Genomic DNA, 25,944 nt, shown 5'->3' with positions numbered 1-25,944 from the left:
TTCCTCTAAGGCTGAGCTCTGTGCCATCAGTCTGCTGCTTTGTTGGGCTTTGCTTTTAATGTGTGTCTTAAGCACTGCAGGACTCTTGTTGGATAGTTTGCATCCTTAACAAAGTCAGACTGCAAGAATATGGTGTAAAATGACTGCATTGTGAAAGTCATCTACATCATGAAACAGTTTCTACTGATGAAGGTCTTGCTTTCCACCTCAGACAATTAATATCTCAAGATTTCTAAGGTTTAGGTAAATTTTCTTGAAACAAAATAGGTGGGGTTTTATCTTCAGATAGGTTCCTCTGTTTCCCTAGAGGAGAGAATTTAAATGCCAGTGCTCCTGCACAGTGTTCAAAGTCCTCTTATTTGAATGAATGTTTCAAGTCTTCCTGGTTACAGGTCAAACTTTTGGGGCTGATGGTTCTAGTGGTTCATAGAAGCCTTTTTGTTTTCTCTATATTTCTCCTATGAACTTGCAATTGTAACTAGGTGTATTGTAGGGAATTCATTAAAGCCCAATACAGGGGTTAAAAGTTAGTCCATTATTAGATGATACTTCTTGTTTTCTCTTTTAAGAATCAGATTAATGTGTTTGATCCATGTCTACACTGGGAGCTCCCAGTCTGTTGAGTAACTTTGAGGGTCTCATGCTTCGTTTTCCTTACATACATGAAAATTAAACTCAGTTGGAGCTTGTCTGTGAAGAAAGGCTTTCTTTGTAGCCACTTCGTAGGCACTTCTTCCTCTGGAAGAGAGAAACCAACCAGGTGCCTTTCCTAAATTGCTAGTACATCTTGGCTTGGTGTTCAGGGCATATGGTGATATAAAAGAAGTGTCTGCAGCCCCTCAGCATCCCTAGAGTTGGGGTTTGTTGAACTGAAAAGTTATTCACATGTTTACCAAGTGGTCTCTACTGCTTTGGATTCCTGACAAGAAGTTGTAATTCAGGCTTTCAGTCCTTAGCTGTTAACTTGTGTGCCTAATGCATGCAAGAGCATTTGTGCTCTTCTACAGGTTATTTTTCCTGGCCCTTGCCACATCATTGGAATGATTCTGACCCAGCTTTCAATTCTGTGTTTGAATTTCACTGATAAAGGCACTCAGTAGAGCTAAGACTAATGTACGTTGCAGCCTGATCCCTGTAATAGCACTACTGTAAGCAGCAATTCCCTCTTCCCTGTACTGCCCTTTCCGTCATACGCCTGCTTTCTAAACATGTTCTCTCTTGTTCTAGGCTGCAAGCATGTGAAAGGCATCCTCTTGTATGGACCTCCAGGCTGTGGTAAAACACTTATGGCGAGACAGATTGGCAAGATGCTGAATGCCAGAGAACCAAAGGTGGTCAATGGTCCAGAAATCCTCAATAAATATGTGGGCGAGTCCGAGGCCAACATCCGCAAGCTGTTTGCTGATGCAGAAGAAGAACAAAGAAGGGTAATGCAAACATAGATAAATGGCATGGTCAGGATGAATGTGCCTAAAGAATGGCCGGAAAAGAGGTTTATAATCAGAAAATTACTGCTTGCATTAAAAGCCTGAGTCACTCCTTAGCTTGTGATTATAGTTATTCCCTGCAAGTCAGGGAATATTAGTGTTCTACAGATGGACATGCTGGCCATTGGAAAAACAATCTCAGAACCTGACAAGGTAGCTGGTTTTCTAGCCAGCTATGCTGAGGATGGACAGTTAGCTTCAATTCCATGCAGGGTTATTTTCAAGTAATACAGCATAATGGGCTCTACTGTGCTTTGTATTATGGGGTGTCACCTGCTCAAAAAGGGCTGAAAATTGGGATTGCACAAATTTTGCTTTTTTTTTTTTTTTTTTTGATGGGGGAGACATAATCTAGTTGGATTTTTTGCTACTAAATTCAGGTGGCACATATCATAGGCTGAATTTCAAATAAGCTTTCACGGTTCGAGTTTTTGGTTTACAGCCTTATAGGTATATTATAAGCCTTAAAGTGCTATATCCGGTATGTCGTTATTTTTCCTCAGCAGGATGCTAATGGATGGGATAGTGTCTCAAAACCAGAGAAGTCTTTTAAATCGGAAGTGGAGATGAAGAATCTGTTTTTCCTAAGCTTGTTTTTTAATTGTCCATTACTTCAATCGGCCGTCAAAAGCCCCATCTTTAGTTTGAGGGTGTAAATACTTATTTCATGTATGCTATAGTAATTTTTCTGCTGTGGGTCACTTCATCTTGATAGATCTTTCTGATAAAGAAAGTACAATGTCAGGCAAGTCACAGTTGAATACAGGGAAGGCTTTTCAGAAGACATTAGCAAAGGACATCGTATCCCTTAATTTTGTTTGCACCTAAGAAGGCTGCAGGTTTTGACAGTGGCTTGAAATAACTTCATTTTCTTCTGCAGAAGATTTATTAATCAGTAAGTCAGCTTTGCATGGTGACCCATCCCAATGGAAACAGTCTCCTTCTCTCTGCTTATTGCAGTCTAACTGAAAGCTGTGAGCTGCTTTTCCTTTGCAATAACACACCTGTTAAAATAGGCTTTATAATGGCTGGAGGGAATGGTCTTGATGACAAGTTGCAAGATTAAAAAGGTCTCGAAAAGGTTGGTATTGTAATGACTTGTGTCTGGGGCAGATTGCCAGGGACAGCACATTTACCCAGCGTTAATATGGTCTCTGCTGGCCACAAAAGATGTTTGAGAGGTGGAATTTGAAGGGAAGAAGCTTCATAATAGTCACAAAAAGCATCCTGTTCTCTTACCAGCTGCAATCGCTTCACCTTTGAGTGAACCTGGAAATAAGCAGTTCTGTTCCTGATTGGCGCCGAACAAATGGGCTCCTTAAAAATGTTCAGAACGAAGCTACTCTGGCAAGGCCTGTATTTACTCCTTTAGTGCAACCAGGAGTATTTCCCACACTGGGTGCATGCCTCCACAGACATGCTTCGTTCTCCATCTCCTTTTTGGATGGCTTTCCCAGATACTCAGTACTGTGACCTTGTGTCTGAGCTGTGTGTTCCAGCTTTGGGCTTGTGCTTTTCCCGTTCGGCCTAGTCTTCTTCCTTGGATGTCAGCTGTGAAGCCGTATGTTTGGGCAAAGCCTACCAACCATCCCATTTTGGAGGATGGCAAGATGTTATTCTAGGAAGGGGTCACACATAACGTGATACTAAAAGCCCTTAGAGGTATCGATGTTCTGTACCTGTGGGGCTGAGCTTGTTGAGAAGTTACTGTTTTGTTTGGATGGCTTTCAGTGATGACATGTGGCATTCCTGACATGTTTTTCTCTCCACTAGCTTGGAGCAAACAGCGGTGTGCATATCATCATTTTTGATGAGATTGATGCAATCTGCAAGCAGAGAGGAAGCATGGCGGGGAGCACTGGAGTTCATGATACTGTTGTAAACCAGTTGCTGTCTAAAATAGATGGCGTAGAGCAGCTCAATAACATCCTAGTGATTGGTACGATGATACTTACTTTTCTCTGTTGTGGTGTTCTGGTTGAAAACTGCTGATACTTTCCTCATTGCAGGTCAACTAAGTTATCATTAGTGGTATTAGATCTGTTTGGACTAATCCAGACTGAATGTCTGCTATTTGCCAAGCATCAGGAGCAGATTTAAAGGGAAATGGCACTCAAATTGGCTGATACTGCTGCTTTCAAAATCTTCCTTCTTTTGCTTTTGATAACAAGTGATTCATAATCTAAGAAAACTTGCAAGGAATGATATATATTGGCATATGAAGGACTGGGGCTTCTCTAGCTATGTTGTCTAGTTGACCTGGTGCCAGGAGCCCTGCAGATACAGTCACAAGTACAGGCTTGATTCCTATTGACTCTACTTCAGGGCATGACTTTTCCTGTATTTCTGAAGATGGGGATGTTTTGCCTGTTTACTTGAGATTCTTTGGGGTATCTTCTTAACTTTGTGGCCTGTGTTCAGGAGTTGGAGACCCACTTAGTAAGCTCAAATAATGCTGACTTTAGTTTTTTACTTTGAATTTAGGCATGACCAACAGACCTGACCTGATTGATGAAGCTCTGCTAAGACCAGGGAGGCTGGAGGTGAAAATGGAGATTGGTAAGCAAGTTGGCATAGTGCAATGCAGAAGCTCACATGTACTTAATAATAAAGCAAATATTTATCATAATGTGAACAGTTAACCAGGATGGCAGAGGTGCTAAATTTCTTGCAGCTCCCTCCATAACATTACAGGTTTAGTACCTGCATCTTTAGTTAGTAAAACTAAGCAAGGCATCAGAATAAATGATGAGATGATAAGGACTGACCACTGCTGGGTACTGTGGACATTTTAAAATGTCTTTTCACATACCCTCAGCACAAATAGTAATCAGTGCAAATTATCAGACCATTGGACCCAACAAGATGCATCCCAGGGTGATGTAGTCACTGAGCTGCTCTCCACTGTATTTGAAAGGTCATAGCAGGCAGGCAGAGTCCACAGACTGGAGAAAAGGGAATGTCACACCTGCTTGATAAAAGAGGAGTAAGGTGCCTCCTAGGAACTCCTGACCAGTTAGCCTCACCTCAGTACCCAGCAGGATCATAGAACATCCTTCTGGAAGATATGCTGAAACACATGGAGGACAGGGAGGTGATTAGAGACTGCAGACATAGCTTTACAAAGGGCAAATTGTGCCTGACTAATCTAGTGGCCTTTTATAGTGGAGTAACTGCATTGGTGGATAAATGATGAGCTACAGATGTAATTTACCTTGACATCTGTAGGGCCTTTGATAAGGTTCCCCACAGCATTATTGCCCCTGAATGGGAGAAATTGGAGTTTGATGGATGAAGCGTTAGAGGAGGAATCGGCTTGATGCCATGTCCAAGGAGTTGTAGTTGACGGCTCAATGGCAGGGCAATTCCCAACATCAGGACAGCCTGGAGGATAGATGGATAGATTGATGGCAGCCTTGTGGAGGAAGATTTTGGGATACTGGGGGTTGAAGAATTGGACACGAAGCATCACTGTGCACTTACAGTTCAGAAAGCTAGTTGTACCCAGGGCTGCATCCAAAGCAGTGTGGCCAGCAGGTCGAGGGAGGTGATTCTGCAATTAGTGTAATTGAATATTCTCAAACAAAAAGCACTGTCAAATACTCTGCTTGTAAGAATGAGTTGCTCATGGTGAGAAAGAGCCTTTGAAAGCCAGCCTGTTGAGGAGCAGGAAGGGCTTTGCTGCAGTTGATGTCCTGAGGTGCTGATTGACATGTGTTGTGTTTAAAATCTCAGGCTTGCCGGATGAGAAGGGTCGATTTCAGATTCTTCATATCCACACGGTTCGGATGCGGGAGCACCAGCTGCTGGCTGAAGATGTGGACATTGCAGAACTGGCAGTGGAGACTAAAAACTTCAGTGGTGCTGAATTGGAAGGGTTAGTTCGAGCTGCTCAGTCTACTGCTATGAACAGACACATTAAGGTCAGTCCTGGTCTCACTGGGGCAGAAAAGGGGAAAATAATTATGGTTGGAATCTTTTCTTGAGTGTTTACTTCCAAATGGTATCTCAACCTACCTTAGGAGAGGGAATTCATACAGACACTAACATTCCATTGTGCTACTACGTGATTCTGAATTGCCTCTTTCATCTAAGCCCCTTTCATTGAGCCACTTGACCTCCAAGAAGCTCTTACCATAGCTCAGTGGGGATGGAAGGTGGTTGTCAGTGTATTTTGATAAAAACTGAAAGCAGAGTCTTGAGCTCAGTGATATGGATTGGACCCAGGAGTCAAGAGATTGAATTGAGAACGGCCAGTCATATAGGAAAGATCTGTGCTGGAGCCTGTCTTCCATTTCAGATCAGTATTCACTTGATGATCTTCCATAAGAGACTTTTAATATTCACAGCTCCTTCCATTCCAGAGGACCATTGCCTTGCTTCCCCGTGCTTGCTGATTATCTGAGGTCAGTGTATCTTTAACTAGAAAACAGCTAAGGACCGTGAAATGTCAGGTTATATTAATCCAGATGCAAACCATAGTATTTGATGGTGTTGAAATATGAGATGATTAGTTCGTGAAGAAGGCGGCTGAAGGGCACAGCCCCTTTGCTTTAGTGGCCAAGAACTGGGGTTCCTGCAGAGAAAAGCCTTTGACAGCAATTCCACAGCACTGATCTAGGATTTTTAACTGAAAAGTCTGTCCAAACTTGAATGTGAGGGAAGCACATCATGCTTTTCTTTAAGTGAGAGAAATCGTTTGGTTACTTAGACGTTTGTGTCTCTTGGGAGCATTCTCTAAAGGAAAAGTGGTTCTTTCTGCTCGTTTTTCTTATATAGCCATAATACTTGAAAAGTTACTGTTTCCTGTAGCAAAACCCCACAAACACCAACAGTTTCTCATTTTCTTGTGTTCTGTCTCAAAACAAAAATAAAAATCAGCCCTTCTCAGGCAAAATATTTTCCTGAAGAAATTAATTTTACTTGTAGCTGCTGTTTTTTCGAGTGCTTGAATTTTGTGTGGCTTTGGGGACCGTGTTTTGATATATTCCCTGTTGTACCTGAATGTGGTGGTGGAAGCAGAGAAAATGGCAACGCATAAATGTAAAAGTGCAGTCCTCTCCTTCAGTTTGGTGTGTGATTGACATCTTTATGTATGTGGGTATATTCCAAATGGGAAGTGGCCACACTTTGGTTTTCTTTTCGAACACTTGGATGTAATATTTTTGGCTAATCTGATTGTTTGTTCTGAAGCTGTCTTCAGGCAGATGATCCACTAAAAAGCCAGAAATAACACTAAAGTATTTTGTTCTCTCCTACAAGTACTGCAAAATTTCGAATCTCCATCAAAGGCCTGACCTAGTTTTCAGAAGCAAGAGCACAAATTGAAAATCAAGGGGTATTATTCTAAATCATCTAAACTGCTGATAATCTCTCAAAGTATGTGTGTGTCTCTAACTCATTTAAGGCTAGGAAAGAAAGACACCAAACACCACTGTCCCCAGCCCCCTCGTTTTTAAGTGTACAAACAACTTCAAGAATATATTAATAGTGTTTCAAGTACCTTCATTTCCGTCTGCAAAGTAGACTAGTGATCGACCTCTACTAAAGATCCACTTGGTTGGTATGTTTGGCATCCTGTATTGCTGCTTGTGGGGTGCTTTTGGGAGAAGGGACTCTCATTTCAGCCATCCTTTGGTTAACGTTATTTCTTTGGCACCGTGTTACTGACCAGTGTGGGTTCCTGAGGTCACTGTCTAGAGGCTGCGTTTGCTACACTACAAGACAAGCATAATGTGATCATTTTTATTCCTTTCTTTTCCTTCCTATGCTCAAGTGCACTCCCTGCTCTTGTAGAGCATAGAATCATAGAATAGTTTGGGTTGGAAAGGACCTTAAGATCATCCAGGGATGCCTCACACTAGACCATGTTGCCTAAGATTATGTCCAACCTGGCCTTGAACACTGCCAGGGAGGGAGCATTTAGAGGATGTCTCTGAGACACATCTGTAAGGGTTAAAGTTATTTTACTCATCCATCACCTTGGTCTTAGGCAAAGGTGATAAAGGTTGCTTCCAAGAACCCCCTTGAAATCCCCTATTTCTGAGCTATCAGATCATGTAGGGCCGTTCAGTTCTCGGGTAGAAGCAAGTGGTGTTCTACAGACTTGTGTAACTTTCAATGAAAATCATACTTGTTTTGGAATCTGGAGCAATTAGTTATGGTGGAACATCTGCTATGGTACCCAGTAACACATCTCCAACTGGCTTTAAAGGCTGCAGGCATCAGAATGAAGTTTTCAGCTTTAAAGGCTGCTCTCAAGTTGTTTTGAAGAATTAAAAACCTCTTCTGGCTCCAGTGTGAGCAGCTTTGGGTCACCTCCTAGTTGGTATCTTTAGTTGAGAAATGGTTGACAAGAGAAGGTCATGGTAGTGTTGTCTCTACTCTGTGTGTTTGCTTCCAGTCTCTAGCTTTTAATTGTTGCTGGATGGTTTGGGGATGGCAGAAGAGGAAAAAGGTGATGCTTTTCATTTAGAAAGGAGTGCAGTGTGAACCGAGTTAACTGCAGCCTATTTATTCCAAGTAGTACTGGTAGCACTGTCTTGGGAAGATTCATGGCTTTGGTCGAACTGAAGCAAATAAAGGCAAAGCAGAAAGAAATCTAATATTTACCAATCCCCTTAAAAACTTTCTTGTGTGGAGAGGAAAGTGCATGGCTTGAATAGAGAACGCAAACCTCCTGAAATAGATGTGTGTGAAGAATACTTATTTTTGGCTTAGTTGCCAAAGATGGGGTGGGTAGATTGAGACTTGGGTTAAACCGAACTGTGTCTTTCTGAGAAAAATCACACAGTGGAGGAGGCTTCGTCCCCTTCTAATCCAGCACCCAGAAAGCATAATGAAGAGTTTTTTTCTACAACTTCTAAATGGAATGGTTAGTTCCCTACTCTGCAGGGTCATGGCCATACTCTTCGCTTCAGTTTCCACCCAGTGGAGTGGAACACCTACTACTTAATGACTTTGTGAGGCTGGAATATGGATGTGGCTGTGTGAAGATTATGATGGCTCTGCTGATGTTCAGCATATGTCCAACAAATGTCCTGTTAAGAAGCATTTTTCTTACTGACATAGACAATCAACAGGACTGGATCCGTGGATGGAAGTTGATAAGGGTTTGTGTGTGGTACTGCTGTACTTCAGTGTCTTTTATTACCTTTGTTAGGCCAGCAACAAAGTGGAGGTGGATATGGAGAAGGCAGAGAGCTTGCGTGTGACAAGGGGAGACTTCTTTGCATCCTTGGAGAACGACATCAAACCAGTAAGTAGGCAATGAGTAACTCCTGTAATAGTCACCCATTGCAGTTAATGACGTGAGGTAACAACTTCCTTCTGGGATCAGACAGACAGTGGTGCACCATGGGCCAACATACTGTGTCCTGTGTTGTCAGAATGAAATTAGGGAGCCTCTTTCTGCTAAAGCTGTTTTGTACCATTTGTTTGCGTGCAAGAATCATACAAAGGGATAGAAGAAATAAAGAGAGCAGCTTGAAATTTCTTCTTGCTGTATGTACGCTCCCTATTTTTGGCTACTTCAGTCAATGGATGCCAGCTTTACCGTGGTCTGTGGTGGGAGGTTTAAGCCTCATTTTTGAGAACTGCCTTTAAAAAGGGTGTGGATTCAGAACCCACTGACAACTTGCACTGATTGGAATTTGTTTTGAGGGTGCATGAAAATATGTTTCTATATGTGCATGGTCTCCACCAGTGTTCAGTCCTTTGAACTGGAATGTGTGTGTCACCAATGGGTCTTGCAGTACTGACTGTCTCACTTAAGCATCTTCCAGAGTCTTGGTTCTGGTCACTTTGGTGATGTGTAATTGTTTCTTGTTTTTCTGATGTGATGCAAAATTGATCACTAAATAAATGTTCCTTCTTTTAATACAGGCGTTTGGAACCAACCAGGAAGACTATGCAAGCTACATCATGAATGGTATTATTAAGTGGGGTGATCCAGTAACGAGGGTGTTGGATGATGGGGAGCTGCTTGTTCAACAGACTAAGAACAGTGACCGCACTCCTTTGGTCAGCGTTCTTCTGGAAGGTAAATTTAAGGAAAAAAGCTCAAAACAACCCCAAAACCCTCGAGTGAATTCTGCAAACTGTTCCTGTCAGTTGCCCAAGTGGTCATCTGGTACATCCTGCAACTGGACATAAAAGAAACACTTTAGAGGAAAAACAGAACTGTAAAAATGAGAAAAAGAATTGTGTGGCCATGTGTATGCAATCCCTTCTGCTTCTCCATAACTGATTGTATTGGATGTATAGACTAAGATATGTCTTTGGTCTCTGAATTGGTCTGGTGTGAGTTTAGGCAAATAACAAGCTATCTTTGTCAGTATTTACTTGGCATTCGTGGTATTGACATGCTATTTGCCACAGTACCTGCAGAAATCGTATTTAGAAGAGGCATACATGTATTTCAAGTGTCTCCAAATACAAGCACATAGTGGCTTTGGTGCCAGTCCTACAAAATGTGTAACATCCTCTTTTGTGTTGGTTTTGTGGCAAATCAGTCTGCATGTTCTCAAACAGTTGCATCCATTTCCTTCATCTGGGGGACTGCACTGTACTAGGAGTTAGTGTGTTCCTTCTGCAAGTAGAAGGAAAGGTCATTTGGGGATGCAGGTACCTCTGAATGACAGTCTAAACACACTGAAGAGATCCATGCTGAGCCTTACCAAAGCTGTTTTCTCCCTTGTATTTTTATGATGTTTGTCCTGTGTTTCAGGTCCCCCCCACAGTGGGAAGACTGCTTTAGCAGCAAAAATAGCAGAAGAATCCAGCTTTCCCTTTATCAAGATCTGTTCTCCTGATAAGATGATTGGATTTTCTGAAACTGCCAAGTGCCAAGCTATGAAGAAGGTACTCATATGCCCTACTCCTTTGCTTGATTACAGTCCAATTCTATGTCCTTTGATGGATAGAAAAAGGAATTATCCTTGTGATTGTGTTTTCTACTCTCTGCAGGTCCTAAATTCCTGCACATATGTTTATTTATGAAGTTGAATGGATGTTTTTGTGGTACTGACACTAAGTGACTTGGAGAATTTCAGGGTTCTGTCCAAATTGGGTCTGATACGTAATTGTGACTGACAGTGGAACAAAACACCTGGTCTGTGGTGAGCTAGAGCTCTGCCTGCAAAGATGAAGGCAGGAAGGGCTTAGGGTTGCACCGAGAATAGAGTCTGACTGAATGAGACTGAGAGCAGTTTGGAGGTGGCAATGTTAAGAGTTTTAACAACTGGGGAAGCTAGGAGAATGCAATTAAGTTGTACAGCTTAAATCATTTCCAGTAGCCAGGTGGAAGGAAGGAAGCTTTCATTCGCTGAAGCAAGCCAGCACTTATTCTTCTAGCTGAATGATACTGAATGAAGCATTTAGGTGGAACGTAGGCTAAGGTCAGTTTGTTGCAGGATGGGATAGTTTCTAAGAGAAGCAATGTGCTCATAGCTGGAAGCCCAGTTTGTAACTGAGATTCAAAAAGGAGTTTTCTGGACTTCACTTGAATCAGTGGATGCTGGAGGCAGGCCTGCAGCACCACTGGTGTCCTTAGTGCAACTTAGTGCTTAAATCCAAAGCTTTGCAGGACACTGGTTTGCTGCTCTAAAGGGTGATGTGGGGGCTTAATCCGTACCTGAGCAGGTCTGTTCTTCCTGCAGTGTGCTCTAAGGAAAAGTAACCAATATCCAGTCTAGGTAGGAATCTTCATAATTGCATTGCAGTTGTGGGGGATTTGTGTAGTTTTATATGATCAGTATTGTTCCAGCTCCATAAAACAGAGGAAATGTGCTCAATTTTGTCCATTCTTACAATGAAACACAGAGCAGCTAGCTTTTTTGTGTATGGGGTAAGAAAGCAAAACTGAGCTCTGAATTGGTTGACATGGCAGTGTTCTATTAAATGAAGGTAGATTCTAGTCTCTTGGTCCTTGGCTTTTCCATTGTTTATTTCTCTACATACTTTTGTGTTTGGCTACAAACAGGTCATCGGCTCCTGTCATGACTGTTGTAGTTTTGATGCTGAGATGTAACAATGGGTCATTTTGCTGGTTTTTAGATCTTTGATGATGCGTACAAGTCCCAGCTCAGCTGCGTTGTTGTGGATGACATTGAGAGACTGCTGGGTGAGTTAAAATAACAGAAATGCTGAAATAATGGCAAACTGGGAATGATCAGGAACCATTTTCTTTGAGAGCCTTGCACTGGCTCACACATTGACGTGGCTTAAATGTGCATCTGCTTAGTGAGCATTAAAATGCATTTTTCCTTTCAGATTATGTCCCAATTGGACCACGGTTCTCTAATCTGGTATTGCAAGCCCTTCTTGTTCTGCTAAAGAAGCCCCCCCCTCAGGTAAGACAGTAATTGAGGGATGAGATGCCCTATTCCTGTAATAATTTTGACAGTGGAGAGCTTTGTGTCTTGCTGATAGCTGCTGTGCTGCCAGTGGTATTAGTGCTATTGTCTCTTGATTCAGTCAAGTTAATCCTAGCCTGCTGCTGCTCATTCAGTGAGACATTTCTAGGATAACCTCAAAGGATTCAACTTCAATTATCTAATTACTTAAGGCTGAGTCTTCTGCAGTTAGCCCCAGAAATACTAAGGAAACAAGTTTAACCTTCACCATGTAAAACTTAAACATGCAAGCTGTCTGCTTGCTGATTAACTGAGGAACTGCTCAGTCCAAATCAATTCCCTGGCTCAACCACGTGCTCCCTTCTTATTTAGAAATCAATTTCTAAGTAATGTATGACTGTGGGTGTCAGGGTTTTAATTTGTTCTTAACTTAAAATTACCAGGTGTTAATTACAATGGGTAAGGAAAGCCTAAGATCTTACATCTCATGCTGATCCTCTCTGTTTGCACTTTCTGGCTTGATGAGATTTAAGAACATCACAAGTGACAACATTTCTGAAGCTTGCACTGAAAAAGGCAGGCAGGGACCCTTCTCTTTTCTTGTTTGCCGTTTTTCCTGTCGTTTGCTGGAATTCTGCTGTGTGTGTGAAAGTATCTGCATGAATAAATAACATACCAATAGGAAAACCTTGAAAGGTGGTGTCAGGAAAAGGCACAGAAGCACAGCCTGGATGAACTCAAGTTTTTGTCATTTTTAAGATGCTGGAAACAGTGATGTATGCGTGAATATTGTTTTCATTAGAGAGTTTGGTGAAAAGACCTTTCAAATACAGAACTTTGAACTAAACTCTTAGTGCCACAGGCCCTGAAGTTCCTCTTGTGACTGTCAACCTGGGAGAACAAAGGTTTTCCCCAGTGAGCTTTCTAGGACACGTGAAGTCACTAATGTAAAACTGGGATTCTGTTATCACATACATCGGGTCAGAAAGGCTGCAACACTACAGTCAGTTTTGATCATCATATTCTCATGTAATCCTTGACCTATTGCTGGGTATTTCCACAGTACCAGGACATGTTTGTTCCCATAAATCAATAGGGCAAAATAGACCGTGATTTGGTTCAGTTGTCAAAGGAACTCGACATACTAAATTCTGCAGTTTATCATTGCATCCTCTGAATGTATTTTGCTGCATAAATGCACTTTTGTTGGCATCTGAGTCTCCCAGAAAACAGGATGCAGGGCTTGAAGCTCTCAGATATTTGCCAAGTTTATGCATGTTACTGGAGATTTGTACTTCGCAATGTTTGAAATGCCCTTGAGGCTGGAAGACTTTGGGTTGACAGCCAATATTATGGTGACTTAAGCCATAAATTGTTGGAGGGTAGAGAGAGTGTTTTCTGAGGAAATGTCACCATTTGATTGATGATGTGTGTGTGGTTTTTTGTTTTCTAAGTGTCCACTGTTGGCTACTGTGGAAATCAGGGACATTGGGTTAGATGGACCCTTTGGGCTGTGACCTACTTTGGCTGTTCCGATGATATGGTTCTTCAGAGTGTTTTTTTTCCTTGCGAGTTCCCTGTGATAGTCATGGCATATGGGGATTTTTATCATTAAAAAAAGCAAAACAGTGTTTAAGAGGTTGTGTTATGCAGGAAGAGGCCTTTTCTGCTGTGTTTACTGTGAAAAGGATTGAATTTGGGCTTGGAGACTCTTGGGGTTTTTCAGCTCAAGTGAGAAACCCACAAGGGAGATAATAACACCAGTTAATCCACACCCTTCCAATTTCCCTCTGAGATGACTAGTTCCCTTGGGGAGCAATTTATTTGGAACTAATGGCTGGTTTCAGGGGGTTGTTGTAATTTGAGATGCAGATACATGCTTTAAATGTTCATGAGTAGCATCAGTGGTACTAACCTGCTCCTTGAGGTCAAACCAGAATGAATGTCAGTGGGATTAGGATCATGGGTTTAAGTTCATTCCTTGTAAAAGTGGAGTGTTCTGGGACACGCCGGGCATATCCTTGTGCTGAGAGAAATCATTGACAAGATGCTGGGGTGACAGTATCTGTGACTGCTCTCGGATAGGCTCTTTATTGTGCCACGAGTCAGAGGGGCCTGAAATACAGAGCTGATTTGAAAAGCTTCCAACCAAGAACATTGAAGCAGTTGAAACTGCAGGGAAGGAATGAGTGGGAAGCATATTTCAGCAGCACAGCTCTGCTGCTCCCATCTCTGTGGCCCAGATTATGTATTCACACGGTGTTGTCACATCACTTGCAGGGAGTATACTTAATGTGCAAGCAGCTTCCTACAATTACTGTAGGCTATGTGTGCAAGAGGAGCATTTCTGGGATGAAATCTTATTAATTATGCATTGAGGTATATGTCTCTGTTGAACTGGCTTATGAAAGCTGCCTCCCAGACTCCCCTCTTCCTATTGAGGCTGTGTTGTTTTAACATGGTGTGGGAAGGACAAATCCTTCAAGCTTCTCGTTTTGTGGGCTTCCTGGCTCCTTTTGTCCTTTGCAGAAGTTTTAAGGGTAAAAGAAACTTTAAAGAAACGAGAAACATCTCTGAGTTTGCTTTAAATTCCTGCTCACAGCCCATGCTTGCTTGTTCCACTCAGCAATGCTTAAATAGTGGTATCTATTTCTACCAGTTCGAGACGACTCAAAACCATGGCGTTTCGTTTAGCATCTTTTTTTTAACCAATTAAAAGTCTTTTCTAAAATGGATTGAAGAGAAGAAAATGAAGCATGTTCTCTTGGGTCTTTATTTCAATCGAGTTTCCCTGTGTTGTGCAGGAGAGGAGACTGGGGAGGGGCAGGGGGGGATAGAAAGACTGAAAAGGGCTGTCGCAGCAGGGAGCCAAGCGGGAGAAAAGGACTTCTCTGAGAACTAAGCAGCAGCAGCTCCGAAAGCCGAAGCTGCTTCATCTACATGCAGAGTCACACAAGGCATGGAGAGACTCACCAGCCCCACAGAGGTTTCACATGTGCTTCCCCGCTGGTTCCTGTGAAAAGCTAACAATTGGCTCAAAGGGTGAAAGACCATTGCAGCATCCCTGCGCTAAGCTGGACGTACAATCTGTGCAGTGTTAGGAAATGGCTGGCTTAGCAAGATGCTCTCCACCACTCTCGTGGATGCCCTTCCAGTGCTCCCAGAGGCCCCCAACCCCTTTCCTCTCCAGGACACTGGATGGGAAGAAAAGGGGGAATAATCTCCTTGTTTGATATAATCCCAGATGCATTCCTGATTCCATGGCACTTGGTGTGAATTGGAACTCCAGTCAACAGGTTACTTTTGTACTTGCAAACCTGGGAAATTATGTTTTGTCCCATTATAGGTGAAGAGTTGTTGATTTCCCAAAACCAGATACAGGGTCCAAAGTTGAGTGAAGAGCTGGTGAGTGAACTGAGGCAGTTCAGTATCCACCAGTACCTTGTTATAGCATAGCTTGAGTTCCCTTCAACTCCCCTTGCCTAGGGCTGGCTAGATTTGCTGACATTTGAGACTCCCCTGACGTGATGAGACTCCATTTGCTCATAGCAGAGTCCATGTGATTCTTTTGTGTTCTAGTTTGTCTTGAGTAGTCAAGGCAATAATATGGTGCCCATTAGGAAGTGAACAATGGGGTAGAAAAATCAATCTCATAATGCTTGAAAATATGATTTTTTAAAACTGCTTCTCGTTTGATCTTTGGGTCCCAGCGCTCTCTGCGTGATGATGTCCTTTATTCAGGTGAAATCCCACAGGGAGGTGAAGTCTGGGATTATCCCACTTCTAGAAGGCACTGGGGCAAGATGTGCACCTCTATTGGGTATCCTCCCATCAGCATAGAGGGACCTTGGGCTCCAACGGGGGCACTTTTATGGCCTAAAAATGGGCAAGGTGAGTCTAGACTTCAGTGACGTGCCTGTATCTCATCCCTTTCGATGGAAGAACTGGGTCCAGAATGGCCCTGGTAGTGAGACTGACACCAAATGATCTTAAGCTGTTGAAAGTCCAAGTTCCTTCTTACTTGGTGCTTACTTGTTATGCCTGATTTTTGGAAGTTCAGCTTGAGCCCTGCTCTCCTGTGGGCTCAATATGTGCCACGTTGCCTTTGCAAGGGCTGCTGTGGAAATTAAAGATCAAAAATGTGAGTATTTCTGAAAATGGGGGACATGAGCAGTACAACTCCCAGTAGCAGGAATAAACCCAGTGATGTCCTGTGGTGGGTGTCGCTGTGGAGCAGCTGGATGAGAGCAGCTTTTCCAGTTCGGCTTTTGATGGCTTTTCATGCTTTTGTGGTAAAGCCTGGGGCAAGCCGTTTCTGACTGGAGGTTTTCCCCTTGTTTGCTGAGCAAGTTGCCTGAAACTTTGAGAAGTACAAGGGACTCCTGACAGTTCATTTTCTTTTAGTAACTGATCCAGCAGGGATGATGCTTGTTTTAAGGAAGCGGGTTTTCCAGTGGGTCAGGTTTAAAGGGAGCAAGCTTAGGCACATAGCTTCTTTTGAAGAAAGCAGGGAAAGAATCAGAATGTTGTAAGGGGGAGCTGTGAAAATGTTTTAACCAGTGTTTGCCAGCATAGCCATCTGTTCTTAGGAGGTTTCAACCCTTCAGGGTCCTGACCATGGGTTCTAACAGAGATATCTAAAAGCTGCTGATGGATCTGACCTCTATTAACTTTTCCTATTGCTTTGAGCCTTGTTAAGCTTTTGCCAGTCATAGTGTGCTGCTTGCTTGAGTTCAGCTGAGCTGTCTGTGGTGAAAGCAAACACGCTTTTGTTCTTTTAAAACTGGTACTGATCATTTCAGGTCATGCTCTCTAGCATTTCTTTTGAAAAACAGCTTTCCCCCTCATCTCCTCTACTAATAGACCATGAATCTATTTTGGAACAGATTCATATGTCCTCACCCCCAGTAGACCATGAATCTATTTTGGGAAGTCTTTTCATATATCTGACCATCCCCAGTGCTTTCCTCTGATTTCTCCAACTCTGCTGGATGTGAAATGGTGTTTGAAATGCCTGGGATTGCCTCCTGAGAGCACCCTGGGTTCATCCTTTAGGATAATGACTTTTGCTTTACTCTTTTCCCGCTCTAAAAATGCCTGAGTGTTTGCATTTTGGGTGAGGTTTCGCATCGAGCTGGTGTTTTCACAGAACTAGCCACAAGGACCCATTCCAGTGGCTTTCCTAAATGGCAGTAAGTCCCTGAGAGTCATTTTTGCGTGTGTAGTAATTGTCCGCTGGCCTGATTTACAGCAAGTTTGGGATTCATCTGACTAAATGTGGCTGTCAGCGGTTTGGTTTTCTACAACTGAACTAGCTGTTTAGAAAATACTTTGCTGGCTCAGTCCGGAGTGTAGGCAGCTCCTCTGGGAGGAGGTTCGTGTCAGCTGGGCTCCATTAGCAAAGGAGGAAGTGAAGGGAATGAGGCCATCCGTGGACACCTGAAGTTGCAGGAGGTAAAACTCACCTCACTCATTCCATTTCTGTGCTGCTTACATCCTGTCCTGGCGAGACCTTTTAGTCTGGGGTGAAATCCCAAACTAGACTGCATTTTTATTGCAATCAGGCATGGACTTCACCCATGTGGAAGTTGCTCAGGTGGCATTGTTCAAGGCTGCAGGTTGTTATTCCCTTGATTGATGTCTTCGCTGCTGGGCCAGACACTGTATCCATGCTGTTAGGTGTATTTTGGGAGCACATCCTGCCTTGTCGGCTGCATTTGAGTGTTTTTTTTTTTTCCCCTAAAATGCTCATAGTTCATGGGGAAACTTCATTATCCCAACCCCTTACCCAAGGTGGTCTGGATTCTGAGTGTTACGTACAGTAACAATGAATAGTTTAAAGGAATTGCTATAGCTTATGAAGCAGATCAGGCTTGGTGGTGTGGCATGGCATGGATTTGTGCTTGCAGGAGGGTTGGTTTGGGGGGCTCAGTCCTGTTCAAGTGTCTCTCTTTGGCTTCCTTTGTACCCTAGCACCTTACCTGTATAACAAGAAAGCTCTTTGAAGGGGCCTAACAGCATGTACCTGACTTGTTCAAATGTTGTGAATAAGGCAGCAGAAGTTCTTACAGGGCTTATACTTTTTCCTGAGTTAGAGCATATATAACATCAGGTACCTCAGTGTTACTATTGAATTGAACAAAAGGCCACTGAGGACAATGTGTTGAGGAAATAGAGAGCAACTATGAAAGCGAAGTGAATCAGAATCAAGATGAAATTTTCTCAGATCTGCTGATAATCCCTCTTTGCCTTCTGAAGGCTTTGAGCATGCATCAGCTCTGCTCTCACGTGTGCTGTTATCCTAGTTTTGTCTTGGCAAGTTGAAGGCACCTTTTAACCTTGTCCTTGGGTGGTAACTTCAGAGCACAGGTATTTGTACCAGGCTTCTGTGGCTCACGAGCAGGTGATGGGTCAAGTGTTCTTGGGGAACTCATTTCACACAGCTTGCAAGCCTGTGTTAAAGTCTCTTTTACCCCCCCCTTCCAAAGATGAAGACCACTGAAAGTTTGTCTTTATGCAGGCAAAAACCTTTTGTGTTGCTGAGCATCATTTAGTTTTCTTGGTCTATGAAGTGCTTTAGCTGAAAATGAGCACCTGAGGGTGCTTTCTGAATTCCTTGTAGGTGTGAGGATCAAATGGCTCTTCACTTTCTCTGAGTGCATTGGTTTTTCCTCTTTACCTGCATGATCTTACTGAATTGTTCAGATTTAGCTCAAACTCATAAAAGGAGAAAATATTTTCCTGGCCATGCTACACAGTGACCTGATGATCAGAAAGGAAACTAGTAATGTGCAGTGGCATGCAGAACACAGTGGAAGCAGCAGCCTACGGAATAGTTGTATTTAGGTGGCCAGTGCATTCCCTTCTCAGGGCTACTAAAGACATTTTTAGACACTCAGACCTTTTCTGGCTTGCTGTGTGCTGACAGGTGAGTTTTGTCTAGGAATAAAGCATTCCCTCTGCCACCGCGGTGCTAAACCTGGCATTTCTGTCATCAGTTTGGGAATTGGCTGCTTCCCATTAAATTGTCTACTAGGTTTCTGGGGATTTGCCCCTCTAAAGAGGTGACTGAGGTGCTGAGTGTGGTGCCTCCTGAGGTGCAGGCAGTGATGAATACACAGGAGGATCAGCACAGTGTTGCCTTTGGGTGAAGCTCATGACCTGGGGCATGTTCTGGTTCCAGCCTGCTAGGCATCACCTCCTTGTGCTGTTTTAGGCTAAAACCAAACCTGAAGTAAGCCCTCGAGTCTGCTGCCGGTTCTGGTGCTTTTTCATTGTCCATTACCCAAAGCCAGGAGCGTGATCTGCTCAAATACAGGTTGTTGAGGAATACAATGGCACTTGGGAAGTGGAAACAAATACTGTGAAGATGCAGCATCTTCATCAAAGACTTACTAAGTTTAAATAGGTTTTCGTCCTTTGTCAGAGGAATGCAAAGCACTTCAATGAATTCTGGCTGCTCTGGTGTCGTGGTTTAAACCCAACCACAAACCTCATTCACTCACTCCCCCCCCCTTCTTGCCCTCCCCCTGCTTCTGGAGGGACGGAGAGGAGAATCAAAAAGAATGCAACTCCCACGGGTTGAGATAAGAACAGTTTAGTAACTAAGGTATAACATAGATCACTACTGCTACCACCAATAATAATAATGATAAAGGAAATAACAAGAGGAAAGAATACAACACCTCAACACCAGCTGACCAATAACTCGCCTCACTCCCCCCAGCCAAGCACCGACCGATACCTTCTCCAACCCTGCAGTCCCAACCCTTCCGGGTCACTCTAAGTTACATCCTGGGCATGACGTGCTGTGGTATGGAATACCTCTTTGGTCAGTTTGGGTCAGGTGTCCTGTCTCTGCTCCCTCCCAGCCTCCCCTCCTCCCTGGCAGAGCATGGGGCTCAGAAAGTCCTTGGCCACACCAAACATTCGAGCAGCAACTGAAAACATCGGCGTTATCAGCACTGCTCCAAGGCCAAAAGATCAAAACACAGCACTGCACTAGCTCCTAAGAAGGAGAAAACTGACTGCTGCTGCTCAAAACCAGGACATCTGGGGATAGATTTTAGTTCATTTGGTCATCATTATTAAAAAAGCAAACCAAGTTTTGTTTCACAAAGTTGAAGTTTAGAATGTTACCCTTTGTCTCTGAGCATCAGCTAAACTTCTGTACAGCAAATGAGGAGGACACAGAAGCCACGCTTCTGGTCAACCTATGGGCTCCTTGTCCCTTGCACTGGAAGAGGGACTGGTCGCAGCTGGTAATTCCAAGCCACCAGCCAGCATTGATGAGTGTCTGAACACTGCACAGTGACATACAACTAGCACTGAAACAGCATTTGCAACATGAGCTAAAAGTTGACTGTTACTGGCAGTTGATGTTTTCCATTCATTGCTGTGTTATTTACAAACCCTGCTATTGCTCAGGTCAACTCAGAATTGGTGTGTGCACTGCTGGTTTGAACTCAGAGGCTGCCAGACGTGGTACTGTCCTTGTACACCACCACACTGACGACGGGAACTCTTAGAGACTTAAGCAACCTCTGCTCTTCAAATGTGACCTATAAAACCATTGCAACTGTCTGCACAGTGGCAGAGAATTCTCTAGATGACTTCAATTACTGGCAGATTGAATCCTATCAGTTCTGTTTTAAGTCATGTTTTTACATGGCCATTTTTCATATGTAGATAGCTGAAACTTCCCAAAGCTGGTTCCTCTCTTTTTTTTCCTTTCTTGACACTTCTTCCATTGTGTGGACAGGGTCGCAAGCTTCTCATCATTGGAACCACCAGTCGCAAAGATGTCCTGCAGGAAATGGAAATGCTGAATGCTTTCAGCACTACAATTCACGTGCCCAACATTGCAACAGGGGAGCAGCTGATGGAGGCTTTGGAGGTAAGAAAAGGTTCAATGATGACAAAAAAGCTCAAAATGTGTTGGAAAGGAGTAATTTTGCAGTAGATCTGTGTTTGGGAGCACTGTTCCACTTAACATTATGTCATAATCTAACAGGTCTAAGGCTCGACACTGGAATGGGTTGCCCAGGGAGGTTGTGAGTGCTCCATCCCTGGTGGTGTTCAAGGCCAGGTTGGATGAAGCCTTGGGTGGGATGGTTTAGTGTGAGGTGTCCCTGCCCATGGCAGTTGGAACTGGATGATCTTGAGGTCCTTTCCAATCCTGACCATTCTATTCTATTCTATTCTACTCTATTCTATTCTATTCTATTATTTATCATGCACTAAATTAAGGCAGAATGAGAGAATAGTAGGTTCAGGGGAAAAGCTTGTGGAGTGGATTGAACGATTCCAAGGGCGTGGAAGTGGGTAATGAATATATCTGGGACACTTAAAATTGATGTTCCTTGAGGGTGCCAGGCTCTTGGAACAACACTGGATGAAGGTGTTTGGTGCTGAAGAGATTATAGGTTCTATGTAAATTCATGCACTTAATGGCTTCTTATTCTGTGTCATAGGGGAAATTGTAGTGAATATTGAAAGCTGTTAAAATAACTCACAGGCAGATCTTTCATGCCAACTTGCATAATTGTCACAATGATAATAGAATCATAGAATCACAGACTGGTTTGGGTTGGAAAGGACCTTAAGATCATCCAGTTCTAACTCCCCTGCCATGGGCAGGGATGTCTCACACTAACCCATGTTGCCCAAGGCTCTGTCCAACCTGGCCTGGAACACTCCTAGGGATGGAGCATTTACCACTTCTACAGGCGACCTGTGCCAGCACCTCACCACCCTCACAGGGAAGAGCTTCTTCCTTGTATCTAACCTGAACTTCCCCTGTTTTACTTTAAACCCATCACCCCTTGTCCTATCGCTACAGTCCCCGATGAAGAGTCCCTCTCCAGCATCCCTGTAGGCCCCCTTCAGGTAATAGCACCAAAGCCTGAAAGACACAGATGCTCTAGCAGCTGTTTTGAAAACTCACTTTAGCTTGAGCCACTGTGTTCCTTCTACAGTCTAATCTGAAGAAAAACTGGAATGCATCATGGAAGAGACTGATTAGAGATCTTATGAGAAGAAGTGTTATCAAAATGTGTTTTGCCTTGTCTAGATATATTGCAACAAATTTTCCTTCCAAGCTAGAAAATGCTTTTTAGCTTCTTATTCCCTATTTCCTGAGTTAGGTAGGATGCATTATTCCTACTGACAATCTCCTCTTGTTGATTATTTGTTTTATTGTATTTTATTCCCCCCTCCCAGCTCCTGGGTAACTTCAAAGACAAGGAACGCAGCACTATTGCACAGAATGTCAAAGGAAAGCCTGTTTGGATCGGTATCAAGAAGCTGCTGATGCTGATAGAAATGTCATTACAAGTAAGAATGTTTCTGGTCCAGGAAGAACTGGGGTAAATGGGAGCAGTCTTAGAGGTTCCCACTTCTCTGCTGACCCCTGCTTTAGCTGTGTGTGGGGAGCCTTTGAATTGGTTTGAGAAAAGAGCTACAGTGAGAAGAAATGTTCTGAACAAAGAAATCACCAGGTCTTGGTCCATGGAGAGGTCTTTAAAACCCACAGTGCCATAGGCTGTTTAGAGAAGAGCATCTGGCAACTGGCGGGATTGGATTAACTTACCTTTCATGGAATTTCTTCTCTACACCCAGCACATTAAGATTGCAGATAGCAATCATTTAGGATCCTTCTATTTTTCTTTTCAAGACGAAGGTGCCTGTGCAGGTGTATGTGCTCTCTCCCTGAAGAAGATAAATCTGTCAGGCTGTTCAGCTGCTCTCCTCTTGATTTTCCACTTTCAGCACTTTAAAGAAAATAATTGCAGAGGGTAGAAATATGTAGCTCTTAACCCTCCCCCGCAGCCATCATCCATGCCTGCGAGCAGCCATCAAGCTTGTGCTCGACAGTGTATGCATGCTAAAAATGAGAGGGTGTAACGTGCAGCCCTAATCCTCCACGCTGACATCCCAGCGCCCTTCGGAGTCCTTCCCCCCTTCACACACACACTCTCTTTTCACATCAAATGGATTTAGTGCAGCTGAGTGAACTGTCCTTAGATCTTCCTAGGAGAGGCTGAGCATAAGCTAAGAGGCATGTAGTTTAGCAGCATATAAGTCATGTATCCCTCCGTTCACTATTCACAATTCTGTTAAAACTTGCACAGCACTAAGGATATGCTCTGACTGGATGTCACCTCAGGGAATAAAGTCATTTATCTAGATTACTTTTTCCTCTTCTTCCTTGGCTTTTAATTCCATACCTACAGGCAAGTCAGTAAGTCATTGCTCACATGTATTAAATGTATTTAAAGGGTGCAGGCCTTCAGGGACTGCCTGGCTCTGTTGCAGTCCATTTCACTCAGTCTTGACAATAGATTCCTTCTTCTGACACAGAACGTTTTCTTTTTCTGCTTTGACCTTAAGCATTGGTTCTTTTCAAACCTGAAGGCAAAGGTTATGTAAATCATGGGCAGTTCTGAATCTGGAGGTGGGTGGAAATGCTCACCCCAGCCTTGTTCACAGCATCACCCCGTGGCTGCACACCTATGATGCTGTAGACAGGGGGTCTTCATGCTGCCCTAAACTGTACAGACAGGTAAACTTGTGTGTTGTTTTGTTGGGGTTGTTTCAACAGAACACTGGGGAGAGGCAGGACTGATCTTTAGGGGGATGTTCCTGGTGGATGGAGCCAAACCATATGCTGGTACTGCTGGTTCTGGAAGCCTTGTGCTGGGATTCAGCTTTCCCTTACGTGCTAACCCACCACGCTCCTCTCCTGTGCTACTGGAGCTGTATGGGAAGTAAGGAAGACAGAGGATGTATGAGGACATACTTAGTCAGACTGATCTCTGGCTAGGCCAATGTATGGGCAAAGCAAACACACATCTCCAGCTGTCTTTGTGGCTTCATTTTCCTGCTGTAAGATTGCATCATGTTAATGGAGATCTGTTTTGTTTGATGTTTAGATGGATCCTGAGTACCGGGTGAAAAAGTTCTTGGCTCTTCTGAGAGAAGAAGGAACGTAAGTACTTTTATTTTAAAGCGTTGCTTAAAATCCTCTTCTCTGCTCAGAAGCAAGCATCTCCTTGCGGGGAAGCTGCAGTGCAGTGTAGCTGATCTCAGTGGTGGCCTCTCCTCTGTTTATAGCTCTATACCAGCTCAGTTCTCCATGCAGCTATATGCCAGTTGATTTGGGAGGGGGGAGGTCCTGACAACTTTTTGGGAACCTGCATGCCTGAGTTCTCTGCTTTTCTTAATTTATGTGTGTGTTTAAATGAGATGTTGGACCACGATTTAGTGTTCTTGAGCTAAAGTAAATCAGAGGAGGCTCTGCTAAAGTTAAAATCCAGCTGTTTGTCTAAAATCTGGAACTTTGATTTGTTGTGTTTCTCCTGTCTGAGAGAAGGATGTCGTACTCTTTCCCCTGTAGGTATCACAGGGAATAGTTGAGCCCAGTCTTGACAGTGGCATCTCCTAGAAAATGACTAATACCTGTAGGGCAGTACCTGTGCTGGGGAAACACACCAGTATCTATCCTGGCTCCATGTGAGTGGGTTCCAGTGTGTGCTTGATGCTTTCATACATGTGCATGCTTTCTTGACGGGTTTGGCTTCTTTTGCAAGAGTTCCTTGCCTAGACTGAAGGTGGACCAAGTGCAAGATCAACAGCTGGAAAAGTGACCAACCTGGAGAATACACACTGGGCTCTTTACTCGTCTGTGTTGCACATACTGGACAAAGTGAAATGCTCCCCTGTTACCAAGAACCCAATGTGGAATCTGCATGTTTAGTGCAATACAGTATCTTTATTCATTGTCTCTAATATCCTCATATCATGTGGACGTGTCTCCTAGAACACTGTGCTTCTGTCTCTGTGCAGGCAAGGCTGCATTCTCATTTGGTTTGAGCATGAGGGAAATGCCCTGTAAGTTTTGAAGCTAATGCTCACTTGTGTCCAGCATCCAGCTGCTCCTATAGGAAAAACTCCTGACCTCTAATAAAACCTGACAGTCTGTGGTGAAGACTCTATCCTGATCTGATGTTACATCATACTATGCCTCATTGAACACTGAGCCAGGCTGATTACCTAAAGATAGTGCCCATAGTAATTCAATTCCAGAATTGCCTAAATGCTGATACCTGCTTTCTTTTATATCCAGGTATTTTGTGGCCCGATGAGAGAGACTGGTTAGTGGCATTAGGGACTGGAAGGAGGCAAGGAGAAGTATGTTGGTCAGAGTAGAAGAAACTTCCAAATCCAATATTGAAGGCATCAGAGCTTGTTGTTAATTTAACAGCTTTAGGGATGCTGATTCTAGCCTGAAAGCTCTTCATGAGTGCAGTGTAGATGGCAGCTTTGGTATTAGCCAGCCTCATTAGATCTCGTTTTCTGGCCATGCTACCAAAGTTGCAATTCCTCCTTAGAGACAGAGAGGAAGCCAAGCCCTGCAGATGCACGAGATAATGTATTGCCGTGATTTTGCACTGAAATTAAGGAATGTATCAAACTTTGCTACGTGGTCCTTCCCCGGTAGTCATCTCACGTCAATGGGATGCTGTCGATGATGACTGTATGAGGCTACTCCCCTCTGGTTCTTTGGCTCCACACGTTTAATAAGGTTTATGGAACATACCTCAATTTGGTGGGGCATGAAATCAAAGCCATTTATGGGATCTTAGTCATTGTAGCTTCCTAAACTTGACCAGACACGCTGCTAAGGGTTAGCAGCTTGTACCCAAAGTGGTGTTCCCAGGGAAAGAGGGTGCTTCACGTTCTTTCAGCCCCAAAGGTGAAGGTACTGTAGTCCTTAGTGCACACTTACAGCAGCTGGAGTATCTTAGTCACTCCACTCTGCTTTCTTTTCCTTTGGCAGTGCTGTTGTATTGTGATGACATGGCGAGTCCCAGTGGTTATTATTCCCTCTCATTTTGTGTATGATCTTGTGAATTTATTTGTTCCTTTCTTTCCTCTGCTAGTCCTAGTGACAGCAGCACACATTAACTTATATTTCAGAGCAAATGTTGTAAACCTTATTGTGTCTTTGTCCAGAGCTATATTGATGAATAAATATCTGGTTTAATTGCACATTCAGTGGATTCAATAAAAAGCACAACAACTTGTGATGATCTAGGAGA

At 43.4% G+C, this 25,944-nt stretch overlaps 1 protein-coding gene across 3 annotated transcripts in view; it reads left to right on the top strand.

Moving 5' to 3' along the window:
• Positions 1–25,944, top strand: part of NSF (N-ethylmaleimide sensitive factor, vesicle fusing ATPase) — a 62,601-nt gene extending 36,657 nt beyond the window's left edge. For 2 of the 3 annotated variants that reach the window (XM_065699169.1, XM_065699171.1), the window contains exons 9-21: positions 1,228–1,427; positions 3,261–3,426; positions 3,972–4,046; positions 5,223–5,410; positions 8,650–8,745; positions 9,372–9,528; positions 10,216–10,349; positions 11,544–11,610; positions 11,760–11,839; positions 20,604–20,738; positions 22,064–22,177; positions 23,776–23,831; positions 24,433–25,944. In XM_065699169.1, the coding sequence (XP_065555241.1) occupies positions 1,228–1,427; positions 3,261–3,426; positions 3,972–4,046; positions 5,223–5,410; positions 8,650–8,745; positions 9,372–9,528; positions 10,216–10,349; positions 11,544–11,610; positions 11,760–11,839; positions 20,604–20,738; positions 22,064–22,177; positions 23,776–23,831; positions 24,433–24,451 (1,487 nt within the window). In that variant the 3' untranslated portion in view covers positions 24,452–25,944. Of the gene's footprint in view, positions 1–1,227; positions 1,428–3,260; positions 3,427–3,971; positions 4,047–5,222; positions 5,411–8,649; positions 8,746–9,371; positions 9,529–10,215; positions 10,350–11,543; positions 11,611–11,759; positions 11,840–20,603; positions 20,739–22,063; positions 22,178–23,775; positions 23,832–24,239 lie in introns of all 3 variants that reach the window. The other variant, XM_065699170.1, reaches the window with a different exon arrangement.

Source organism: Lathamus discolor, chromosome 20 (genome assembly GCF_037157495.1).
Source record: "Lathamus discolor isolate bLatDis1 chromosome 20, bLatDis1.hap1, whole genome shotgun sequence".
Taxonomy (NCBI): Eukaryota; Metazoa; Chordata; class Aves; order Psittaciformes; family Psittacidae; genus Lathamus; species Lathamus discolor.
Note: the sequence above shows the minus strand (reverse complement) of the source record. Positions and strands in the feature narration are given on the sequence as shown.